General features: G+C 45.9%; 1 protein-coding gene across 2 annotated transcripts in view; it reads right to left on the reverse strand.

The window, feature by feature from the left end:
• Positions 1-13228, reverse strand: part of HOMER2 (homer scaffold protein 2) — an 88336-nt gene that overhangs the window by 33742 nt on the left and 41366 nt on the right. For both annotated transcript variants that reach the window (XM_041752537.1, XM_041752536.1), the window contains exon 2: positions 7830-7986. In XM_041752537.1, coding sequence (XP_041608471.1) covers positions 7830-7986 — 157 coding nt within the window. The remainder of the gene's footprint in view (positions 1-7829; positions 7987-13228) is intronic.

A 13228-nucleotide genomic window follows, 5' to 3' on the forward strand; every position in this document is an offset into this window, starting at 1 on the left:
TATTCCTGAATAAAACTAGGGGAGAATCCAACATTAAGCAAAAAAATTAAAAAGGAAGTCACAAAAGGAGATACGCAGTATGGGTCACCAGTGGGATTGTATTTATATAAGGTTCGAAATAGGCAAAACTAAATCATGTATTATTTAGGGCCAGAGTCAACAAACTATAGCCCGCAAACCAAATCCAGCCTGTGGCCTTATCTGTTTTTGTAAATAAAGTTTTATTGCACACAGCCACATCCATTCATTTATATATTAGTCTACAGCTGTTTTCTTGCCTGAAGAGAAACGCTGAATAGTTCAACAAGGACTGTGCAGTTCATTAAAAAAAAATTACCATAAGGCCCTTTAGAGAAAAATTTTACCAACCTCTGGTTTAGGGATACACTCAGATGGCAAAACCATAAAGAAAATTAAAGGATCACTTAATACAAACTTCGAGAGAGTGGTAGCCTTTTGAGGGGCATATAATTAGAGACAGGCCCATTAAGGGACTTCTGAAGGAGATTCCTCAACCAGGCGGGCAGGTACAGGAATGTTCACTTTACTACCAGACATTAAACGTAACAGACAGTTGGTAGTAAGTATGACAAAGTTGTCAGGGAGGCTAATCTCTGTGAGCAGAGGTTTCTGAAAATAAAAGGTGGGGCGCCCTGCACTCAGGGACACTGGAAAATTTGTTGGGGACAGAGGAGGGGGCTGGGCCTATAGGTTCTGGCCCCAGGGGACATGGAGGGCTTAGCAGACTATGGGGTGGCAGGAGCGGAGGGTGTCCCCAGCAGGAGGCAACAGAGGAACAAGAGGAGAGGCAGCACCAAGGAAGAGCAGGGGAAGAAGTGCAGGGGGCAGTGAGGACAATCCAGACAGAACAAGACTAATGAGGTCCTGGGTGATGAGATGGAGGGTGCTCTGTGGGTGGTAAATGCCGCAGATGAGTCAGCAGTGCCTCCATGGGAGGGGGGCAGCGATGGCGAGTCTAGGGGGAGCTGAAGGCCAGAAGCCCAGAAAGATGCTTCACATAATGCATCCTGGGGAATAGGCTGCAACGGGAGCGCCTGTCTCCTATACACACCCCTTTCCTCTTTTGTGACCTATTTCTGCCACTTGCATAGAAAAAAATGAAAATGCCTCCCTAGTAAAAGCCCCAGCTCCTGTGAATGGCTGGGACCAAGTTCTCAGAAAATGCACACAACCAGCAAGAGTTACTTAGAAGAAGCGACAGCTTGGCCCCTCCAGTCTCCAGCCTTGCTCTGGACTCCAGAGGGTACTGCGTGGCACACAAAATGGGAGACAGCCCTGGTTTCTCTCTATGGAAAGCCATTCCCAGATCCCAGGAGATGGAAGTTGGAAGGATCTAAACGTTTTCTACAAGAGGCTGGGATTGAGTGACAGCAGTTGACAGACATGCTGCCTACTTCTAGAGTAGCAATTAATAGATGTTTTTTCCCCCCTTTTCTTTTAAACCATAACCAGGGAAGAAAAGAAACCAAACATCCATTGAAAACCTACTGTGCGCCGAGACCCTTCCATATGCTGGTTCCCTTAACATAAGGTGCTCTATTTGATCCAAAAGAAGAAACCATAATGACGGGAAGAGGGGACCCGGCTGTGCTCTTAAGAGCAATTTCACATTCCCAGAAGAAAACACCCAATCAGGGTTTGAAATGCTTGCATCCCCCAAACAGTCACGATCAGGCGGTCCTGGCTACACCATGGGGCTGCTAAGTATTTGTAGAATGGATGACTTCGGAGGGTTCTTCCCACAAAGAGGGAAGATCCTATAAATCTGTGATCCTATAAATAACAGACCCAAGGGCGGCAGAGCCTTCCAGAGCACTGGGGAGAAACACCTGCTCCCAACAAGTTGCGCCCACAGGCAAGGCGCTACCACCCAAAGAAGTGGGTCTGAGCTGGGTCTGTAAAGAGTGCCAATCGCACAATGAAACAAAGTGCCCTGGCAGCTCAGTTAATAAATGCTCAAGGAAGGGAGTGTTCATATATGGTAGAGTTGGCTGTTCTGCCCAAAGACTCACCACAAATCATCCGACTGCTGGCGTTTAGCTGGTGGCAATAGAATGGCTTAGGTAGATGCTCTAGGAAGCTGGGAGATGCCCTCATCACATGGCTCTCACCTGTCTACATACGGCAGGGTGGGGTTAGTCTGAGGTTTCAGTCCTGGTTCCCTCCTGACACTGACCCCACCCATGCCCGCTGTTCTGTGGACACAGCGCACCTGCCACAGGGCTGGAGAGGATGTGGCCAGGTCTGGCCTTGTCACCCGCTGAGTATGTCACCTACTTCTGTGCTGCAGCCCCGTCTGACTTGCTGCTAGAACTCCAAAGGTGAGCTGGGCCCAGTCCCCAGCCCTCAGAGAGGGCAGTGCCCTGGTGCCCCATGCACAGAAAAGGATCCACATAGCCCCCCTAAAGTTCAAGCAATGCTGAGACAATGACCACAGGATTCCCGCCCAGCCCTGCCTTTAGTTGTAGGTGGGGCTGAGACATGGAGTCTTTTCCTGGGGAAGAAGAAAATGCCTAGTGTTTCAGAAGAAAGAACAGGTCTGGGCACAGGTTTCTCCTGTGATGAACAGCGCCAACTGCTCTTAGGGGAAGGACAGGCCTTCTGCATCTTTACCCAAGTACAGCATGACAAATGCTTGGACAGGGCCTAGGAACTTGCTGGGCCCTGGTGTGGGACGACAGCTGCCAGAGCTGCTGGCTGTGCCTCTCCCTTTATGGGGAGCCTGTGTGCTGTGGACTGCCTGCAGTTGACTCAGCGGCTCAGTCTGCTATGGCCTCGCCTCACAGTGACCTCCAAATCCCTTCTATACCAGCAACTTATCATGAAGCCTATCTACTCCTTCATCTGGGAGGGGCAGAGCAGGGCTTCCCATCTCAGCCCATGACGGCCCCAGGAGGGATAGCTGGCTGAGCAGCATTAAGACGACATTCAAGGTCATACACTTGACTTGGCCAGGCCAACAGAGAGAGGCGCAGGATCCAGGCTCTGGACCTGCCCAACCAAGGTCAGAGTTGCAACCCATGTGCCAAGACATAGTTCCAAAGGCTAAAAATGCCTGACCATTGGCCACCTCAGTTCAGATCCACATTTGGGATCAAAAGTTTAAAACAATGTGATGACCACTATCTGGTGTCCCATGCTACAGCTCTCCTGGCGGGAAATCTGCCCCCCCCATCCCTGCCCTGAATGTCAGTCCTGGTGATTCAATGACTAAAGTTCCTATGTCCCCACCACGCTGGCCCTCCTGCTCCCCCCAGGGCACCTCCTTTTGTACAGCTAGGACCTGTCACAGCTCCTATGCCGCCACAGTAAAATGGTAATCCTGGGCAGGTTTCAGGAATACCGGGAGGGATGCACAAGATCCTTGGCTCCAATTCTGAATTCCAGGGTGCCCCACTGCCAGGTTCCCACTCTGTGAGTCCATAACTCAATGGGTCCCCCACACACTGACTGTGAATTGGTTCTATTCGGTGGTGAGGGGGTCAGCAACCCCCACCCCATACCCATCTGACCTCTTGTAGCTGGCTTGCTTGGCTCACACCCTGCCACACTGTCGCAGCCTTTATGCAGAGTGGCGTGATACAGTGGCTGACACTATGACAAATTATTAAAAGTCCAGCTAATAGGAATAAAGCACTTTCTCAAAGAACGTCATTTTATCGGGGATCCCTGGGTGGCTCAGTGGTTCGGCGCCTGCCTTTGGCCCAGGGCGCGATCCTGGAGTCCCAGGATCGAGTCCCGCATTGGGCTCCTGGCATGGAGCCTGCTTCTCCCTCTGCCTGTGTTTCTGCCTCTCTCTCTCTGTGTGTCTATCATAAATGAATAAATCTTTAAAAAAAAAAAAAAAAGAAAGAAAGTCATTTTATCTGTATTTAAGCCCAATATAACCTTGAATAACTAAACTCACAAACGTGCAAACCCAGCTTGAGGGCAGATGAACTGATAGCATCTACAGATAAGAGGAAGCAGGTCAGTTTGATTCATCACCCCTGTCAGAACATCCTGGAAGAGGCACGTGATTTCAGTCCGAAGCCCAGAGATACCTTTGGTATCACCACATCCCCCAGAAGAAAAACAACAGTAACAATAATAATAATACAGGCACCTTTCCAATATTCACTCAGCAAACATGAGCTGCCTACCTACCAAGTCCCAGGCATGTTCACATTTCCTCAGCACTCACCAGAATCCTGCCAATGTCTTATCCTGCTTGTTTAGAGGAGAAAACCAGCCCCTGCCTCACTTTAGACATATTTGCCAGACCAGCTATTGCCATCTGAACACAGAAGATGACACCCTGCCTGCAAGGCACCATGTCAGGACACGCTCCTCTACCAGCCAGGGAACGGCCTGCTCCAACCCAATCGCTAGGAAGCTGGTGTCCTAGGAACTAGCCACAGTGCCAGGCTGCCAAGCCTACTGGCAGTGTGAATGTGGCCGGGTGACTGCCTGTCCTTGATCTTAACTGTGAAGTGAGAACTTTGGGGCTCCTTTCTTGAGTAGGAGGAAGGGTTGTGGCAACTAGGTGGAAGTCACAGAGGACGTCGGGGCCCAGCCAATCTCATCTGCAGTTTCTATGAGTTTCTCGTCAGGAGATCAGAAGGCACCGACAGGCTCTCACAGCTTTCTCAGAGGACCTTCTGATGGAGGCATCTCTGTGCCTTCTGCTCTGTGGCTCCAGAGGAGCAGGGAGCCTCCAATCAGGCCCCATTATACTGCCCAACCCCCCATCCCCTGCTTCTCACCCTTCAGGATGTGGACTACAGGCAGAGCCAGGAGGGGGGACAGACTATAGGCAGGAGGGGGAGGCCGGTCACAAGACTACTAAGAGCTTCAAGTCAGTGAAAAGGTGCTTAACATCCCTCCTCAGTGGGCAAAATGCAAATTAAAACCATCATGAGATAGCACACCACACCTGTCAGAATGGTTAGCATTAAAAAGACAAGAGAGGGATGCCTGAGTGGTTGAGGGTCTGCCTTTGGCTTAGGGTGTGATCCTGGGCTCCTGGGATGGAGTCCCATTTCAGGCTCTCCACAGGGAGCCTGCTTCTCCCTCTCCCTCTCTCTCTGATTTTAAATAAAATCTTTAAAAAGACAAGACGGGTGTGTGGGTGGTTCAGTCCATTAAGCGTCCCACTCTTGATTTCAGCTCAGGTCATGATCTCAGGGTCGTGGGATTAAGCCCTGCATCTGGCTCCAAGCTCAGTGGAGAGTCTGCTTAGGATTCTCTCCCTTTGTCCCCCCCACTCGCATGCACACACATGAATGCTCGCTCTCTCTCTCTCTAATCAATCAATCAATCTTTGGGGGAAAAAAGCCAAGAAATAACAGGTGTTGGCAAGGATATGAGAAAAGGGGACCCTCATGTACTGTTGGTATGAACGTAAATTGGTGCAGCCACTGTGGAAAACAGTATGGAAGTTCCTCAAAAAATTAAAAATAAAATTACCATACAATCCAGTAATCCACTACAGGGTATTTACCCAAAGAAAATAGAAACACTAATTCAAAAAGATATGTACCCCTACGTTTACTGAGCATTATTTACAATAGCCAAGGTATGTATGGGAAGCAACCCAAGTGTCCATCCATAGATGGATGGATAAAGAGCATGTGGCATATATGCACAATGGAATATAACTCAGGCATATGAAAGAATGAGATCTCACCATTGGTGACAACAAGGATGGACCTAGAGGGTATTATGCTGAGTGAAAGTCAGACAAAGACAAACACTATATGATTTCACTCGTATGTGGAATCTGAAAAACAAAACAAACAAAAAACGGGACAAACCAATGGTTGTCAGACAGGAAGCAGGCAGGAGGAATGGATGAGATATACATGGGCAATTAAGAGGTACAAACTTCCAGCTGTAAAATAAGTAAGTCATGGGGATGAAAAGCACAGCATAGGGGATGTTGTCAATAATACTGTAAAAATATTTGGTGACAGATGGTGGCTATACTTCTCGTGATAAGCAGGAGTAATATATGGAGTTGCTGAATCAAGATATTGGAAACTAATATAACACTGAAACTAATATAACACCTGAAACTAATATAACACTACTATATGTTAATTATACTTCAATAAAAAAAAGACTTTCAAGACAAGTTATGGCCTTAAAACAAAACATTAGGCATAACTGTGAGGCACTTCAAAAGCAAGCTCATTTGACCAACTAAAAAAAAAAGGATGAATTTGTGCTTTTTCTTTCCTTTTTTTTTTTTTTTTTTTTTTTTTTAGCCCAGATTGATTGGGAATAAAAACTGGGGAGGTGGTTTAGAGGGCAAATAGGGGAATTCAGCTTCAGATACACTAAATTTCATTTTATTTTTTCATAAGTGACTTTGTTTATTTATCTATCTAAAGTAAACTATCTCCAAAATGAGGCTTGAACTCACAATCCCAAGATCAAGAGTTGCATGCTCCACCAACTGAGCCAGTCAGGTGCCACAGATACGCTGAATTTCTGGTGACAGCATATAATGTAAATCGTAAAACTGTCCAGCGGGATGAACACAGATTAAAGACAGAAAAGAAATTATAAAGCAGCAAGTCTAACTTTTTTTTTTTGTTAACTTGGTGATACTTCTGTTGACATCCTTCCTTTTACCCATAGCAATGTGGCAAAAATATCAAGGAAGACAGTGGAATAATACAAGTACCTGAAAAAAATTTTATTTCAAGAAATTCTCTAAAATCTTTTTATAAAAATTTGACTTCCAGGAATAATTAACACCAAAACCAGATTAGATATAACAGCCAGAGCTGGTAAGGGTGCAATACGCTGGCATTCTCATACATGCTGGAAGAACAGACTCTTGGGAAAGCCATTTGGTCACATCCACCATATGCCATGAATAAATAGTTAATATCTCGACCAACAGTATTCCTTCCAGGAATCTATCCTAAGGAAATAGCCCAAAGAGCAATTAGTTATGTGATGAATGAATGAGAGTATTTGTTGTATAAAGATGCTCATTATCTATACAGTAAAAAAAACAAAAAAAAAAAAACAAAAAAAAACGGAAGCCACTGACATATGCGACCATAAGGTGAGAGATTAAGAACATTATAGGCCTTGATAGAACTACTACACAGGCATTAAAATGCTAGTTACAAAGACAATATGGTCACAGGGAAATTTTTTTTTTTCCATTTACAATAAGTTTAAATGAAAAAGAAAAAAAAAAAAAGGCAGAGTGTGTGATTATACCAGCATCATGATCACAACAGTAACATCTGTGTTAAGGCGGCAGGATTCGGGTGCATCTCTTCTCCTCCACTTTCAAACATATTGTACAGCTTTTTTGTTAAGATTTCATTTATTTGAAAAAAAAAAAAAAAGATTTCATTTATTTGGGGCAGCCCGGGTGGCTCAGTGGTTTAGTGCCGCCTTCAGCCCAGGGCCTGATCCTGGAGACCAAGGATCGAGTCCCACGTCGGGCTCTCTGCATGGAGCCTGCTTCTCCCTCTGCCTGTGTCTCTGCCTCTCTCTCTCTCTCTCTGTCCCTCATGAATAAATAAAAATCTTTAAAAAAAAAGATTTTATTTATTTGAGAGAGAGAGAGAGTGTTTGTGTATATGTGAGCAGGAGAGAGAGGTAAAAAGAATCTAAAGTAGACTGCACTGAGCTTAGAGCCTGATATGGGGCTCGGTCCCACAACCCATGAGATCATGACCTGAGCCGAAACCAAGAGTTGGATGCTTAATGGACTGAACCACCCAGGTGCCCCCGGATTGTACTGTTTTTAACGAGAAGGAAGTGTCTGGGAATGTTAACATTAGCCCCTGGGGTGGTACCTTGGCTCCATCCACACTGATGATGCGATAGCTATTCCTGGTGACATCGTAGAAGTAGGAAACGGTGACTGCCTGCTTGCTCGCAGGCACCCAGTTCTTTTTGGTGCTGGGGTCAATCTGGAAGACGTGCGCCCGCGTGGTGAAGATGGGCTGTTCTCTGCAGGAGGAGAGAGGGCGCGTGAGCTGAACGTGACTTCATGCATCATTTATGATTTCCAGCACCCCCTGCTGCCCCCAAAGATCTTAATAGCTCCTGGGGAGAGATACATATGCATGAGGATAATTAAAATAAGAAAAGGGAGCAAAGAGATGCCAGCACAGGAGTTACAGAAACCCAACACAGGCAAGCTGGGGGCAACTGGCCGAACAATCGATCTGCTGTAAATGCCGCTTTGTCCAGCAGTCTTGCTTCCTGTCCAGTGTCCTGGTCCTGTTCTGACATCCTGTGGGCATTCTCGGGACTTTGTGATACATTTATTTTTGGAGGACTCTGCCACAATTTCAGGATTTTGCAATCCATTTGCAACTTTGTATTATATTTCTAGGAAGTATTTCTCAAATTCACAGCCTTTTACGAATGATGTGTTCATTCGTAATTGACTGAGCCTTCAAGTTTTATGTTTCCACTTAAAAACCTTTTGAGGTTTAGGAGTTTAATTCAGGAAATCCATCTCTTTTGCTATTCTTGCCTCTGTACGGTTGTTGCTCTTTTGTTCTGCATGCCTGTCAATTCTTAATGTGATCGTCAACCAAATGGGCACACTATTCAGGTTTCTTCCTGGCAAGCAGGGAATTATTTTGATGGTGACAATAAATGTCAAGAAATAAGGAAGATGGATTAAAAAAATTGTAATGGATTACACTGGATTTCATATTTTAAGGTATCTACTTCATAAAGTAACATAAAATGAAACACAAACTCATTAAGAAACATACTTAATTTTAAAGAGTGTCTTTGGGCAAACCGGCTCAAAAATCCTTTAAGTGTTCCAGATAAGATAACATGAGGGAAATGGAACCACCAGGACAAAAGTAGCCCCATTACTCACAAAATGCTACAGATTTAATAAGCATTTATTAGAGATAAAAACAAAACCAAACAGTAACTCAAATTAAGTTTTAAAATCCTTACGACATCAAAAGGAGTGATGAGAAAACACCAAGTGGATACAAAAAAAAAAAAAAATCAAAAGGAGAAGGTGAATTTTAAGTGTTGTGGTCCCTAGATGGAGCAGTCTTTGAGCCTGTTCTGTCTAGAAAAGGCTCATTACTGGAAAGAAAGCGCTTTCTTAGGAGAGAAACTTCTTCCTAGAAAAGCAATTTACTATTTGACCCTCATGCAAAGAATACTGAGTATCGCCACAAATATCAGCATCAACCATCAATTGTGGCCACAAGACAAGTGCAGAAACTTTTTCATGCTCTTTTCACTGCTCTTCCAGAAGAATAAAAGCCAAGGGCATGCCATTTGTGCTCCCTCAATGCAGCAGATTCAAGGGGCCAGCTTTCCAGAAGAACCAACAGAAGCGTTCCTTGCTCCCCAGAAACTTTCCTTCTAGATCCCAGGCAGGACAAGTGCCTCTGGGGATGTGATTACCAGGACGTTTATCTTTCCTGAACCATGATTAGGTTCACCCACCCACCCAATCCTAAATTGACACCCTTCCAGCAGCAGGGTGACAGGATGTAGAACAGGAACACCCTGGATGTAATTCCCTGCATCTGTTGTCCAGAGGGGCCAGCCCAAGGGGGAGCCTGTGTGCACATGGCTGCAAGCTGTCCTCAACAAGTCCACACGGGGAAGTAGGACATCTGGATCCCCCAGCTGTGCCACTGCCAGTCCAGGCACCATATTTTGCTAATCATCTAAGTACAACACCATAAAGGAAAACACTTGCTCACATGGAATTCTCCTGCATATGCAAGAGGAGAGGCTGACTGAAAGGACAGTAACTGCGGAAAAGATTTTTAAAGAAATTCTGCAATGTAAACAAATAGCAAATCATGGTGTGTACCTAAAACTAACGCAATGTTACATGCCAATTATGCCTCAATAAAAAATAATAATAATAATTGCATGGCACTTAGTCTCTCTGCCTCCCTTGCCCAGAGCATGGACAAGCGGGGCAGGGGCCCATGGATCAGGCAGGAGCCCTCGCTGGGGAAGGGGCCTGGCTTCACACCTTCCCTTATGTACTCCACACTGAGGAAGAGGAACTGGGTCTGGGATTTAGTGCCCTTAGCCCAGTGCTCTCTAAACCTCTGATAGAAATTAGCTGGGGCACTCAATAAAAATACAAGTTCCTGGGCCCCAACCTCCCCCTCCCCCCAGGAACTTGGCTGTCCAGGGAGGGGCCTGGGTAGCTCTGTTTTTAACAAGAGTTCCAGGTGATTTTATCTTCAAAGAAGCCAGGGAGATACCCACAGTAGACATGATCAGATGATCTAGAAAAAAGGTGGAAGAAGTGTCCCTACAGCCAGCATCTTTCCTCTAGAAAGACACAGCTAACTTTGAATAACTCCAGAACTTCCTTCCATAGCCCAAAGGGGACTATGTCTGTGGCCAAGAACATGATTTTGGGGTGCAAAGAGTGGGGAGGTACACGGTGAAGCAGAAGAGAGCACTCTGGGTAGAGACTGGGGTGTGGGAAGCTTGTGTGGCCAAGCAATGACCTACTGCAAGCACCCTGTGTCCCTGAGGCCTGCAGGACAAAGAAAGTAAGGAAAGTGGAATGAACGGAGACATGGCAGGAAGGACCAGGAGATGAGAGGGTGGAGGTTCCTGACCAGGGCTAAGCAAAAGCCAAGAGTCATCTGCGTGGCTCGATTCAGGTCAAGGTGAACATATAGACATGAAGACACCCCATCTGCTAATCTGTCTGCTCTGCTATGGGAATGGACCCAAGTGATGGTGAGTCGCCCTGGGGGCCCTATCCAGAAATGAAGGATGTCAGAAGAACACAGTGGACCTTCCGTGGCAGCATGGGGTACCATGGTCAGGTCTCCGCAGGCCAAGTGGCTGCTCTAGTGTGGAGAGAGGCACCGAGCCCTGGAAGGGGAGCTGCGGGGAGTCCCACCACCCCTTCTGAGGACAAGCACCATGGGAGACCAAGGACCTGCATTCCTGGGTCCTGGCCAACGCAGGGCCGGTCTGATAGCAGCTCTGTGCCCAGGAAACTACTCAGAGTACTGAGATTTCCATGTGAATAACCACATCTGAGGCCAGTGGGGAATTCTAATTCATTCTTCTAAACTTCAAAAATCTAATGGTATTTAGAGAAGAGGGGAAAAAAAGGATTTAAAAAAGGCCAGTAGTTAATATTTACTGACTACTTCCCATCTGCCAGGCTTTATACGTGACCTCTCCTTTAGGATCATAATGATCCTTTGGGGGAGGTGTACAGGTGGGCAAATGGGGGCTCAGAGAGCCCAAGGACCTGCTGTGGCTTACACAGTAAGTGGCAGATCTGACATGTGAAATCAGTTCTAAGTGACATGGTCACCCTCCCTCTTAATCATTATGCTATGCTCTCTTTCTAAAATAATAGCTGTCTGTAAGAGGCAGTTTTTGATGTGGTTTCCAATGATCCCCACCTCCCGGTAATTATGCCCTTACATAATCCCCTCCCCTTGAGTATGGTGGTAGTGATGGGGAGGGCCTGTGACTTGCTTTTAACCGAAAGAATACAGCAAAGGTGATAGGATGTCATCGTGCAAGTAAGTTCCACGGAACTATAATGTCTGTCTTGCTAGCAGATTCTCTTGACTCTCTTCACAGCTTTGGTGAGGCATGTTGCCATGCTGGGAGACCCACATTTGCAGGAACTGAGAGTGGCCTTCAGCCAACAGCCAGAGGGAAACTGAGGCCCTCTGTTCAACACCCCCTGGGGAACTGAAATTCCTCCAACAATCACTTGGAAACTTGGAGGTCAGATCTTTCCACAGTTGAGACCTCAGATGAGATCCCAGCCCTCGTTTATACCTTAATGACACTTCATAAAAGACCCAAAAGCAGAGGACCCAGCTAAGCCACGCCAGACTCTTGACCCAGAGAAAGGGTTTTAAGCTGGGAAGTTTGTGGCAATTTACCCAGCAAAAGATAACTGATACATTGACCTTCACAGAAAGTTTACTGTGTACCACAGATCCTTACATCTTGATGGGCAAAATCAGAGAAGTCTACAAACCTCACCACAAAATTCAGAAATGCAGACCCCAGCTCTGGGAGATCATCTTGTCTCACCTGAAAAAAGCAAAAATGCTAGAACTAGGACACAGAAGTCAGTTCCTATAAGTGTGCAAATCAGTATAAATAGAAAAATTCAAGAGAAGCAGAACTTTCCAACCCAGGAGGCCGCCTTTCCCTCCCAGCAGGGAAAAGCTGAAGCCAGTCTGTATCAGAGAACAGAAACTACCTTCATACCCAATTTTATTCTCCTTTCTTTGGTGTTTGATGCTTAGGGAGTGTATTTCAAAAATACTCCCAATCCTTCTCCAGTGCTTTAAATAGAAAGCAGATGTTTCCGGATGGCAAAACGTTTCTTTAGGCAGACAATATAACCTACTGTTCCCTCGCATAGTCTTTTTAGAGCTGAATAAACACCAATTGCTGCTCATTGAACACATTTTGGAACCTGACAGTAATTGTCTCCAAGAATAATTAGACACTCTGTGCAACATATGTATGTTTGGAATATGAAACCCACTCAGCAGAGACACCACTCCTGCTCTGAATGATTCCTGGCTCCGTGTAAGATAATTCTGCAAAGAACTGGCATGACTACTTTTTGCAAGAAAAAAAAAAAGAAAAATGATGTTTTAATTTATCATAATCCTTCACTTGCAATTGCAATGCTCAGCTCCAGGCTTTTTCTGATATGAATCTGTAAAGCCTCACAATTATTATTCCTACTTCTGACTTGAATGAACACAAACCATCCAGATATTATTTTAGAGCTATTTAAGAAGTGTTTCAGAGTCTCATAGGATGCCCTAACTAGTTTATCTACCTTGAGTCTTGAAAGCCTCCAAACATCAATCAGCACCAAGAGAAATGCTTGCTCTCAAACTAGATAGATGATAAAGCACAGCCCACCCATTGCAAAGGCCTTCCCTGGCTCTAGCCCCCAGGTATGTTAGAATGGCCCACCAGCCCTGACCACCTGGCCTTGCTCCTCACCAGAGGGCCCTGCTGTTCTCCTGCCAGCACTTCCAAATCACTTACATTCCCAAATGTCCATGCACATGCCCTGCCTTGAGCCTCCCCCTTCGCTGGCCAGAAGAGCTCCTATTTGTCCTTCAAGTCCAGTCACAGCATCCTGAGATGTCTAATCTATGCCCCTAAAACACAGGCCCTTGTGTCTGGCACAGGGACCAGCAGTATGGGCTCACCTGGCTCC

The sequence above is a fragment of the Vulpes lagopus genome, chromosome 4, assembly GCF_018345385.1.
Source record: "Vulpes lagopus strain Blue_001 chromosome 4, ASM1834538v1, whole genome shotgun sequence".
Classification (NCBI taxonomy): Eukaryota; Metazoa; Chordata; class Mammalia; order Carnivora; family Canidae; genus Vulpes; species Vulpes lagopus.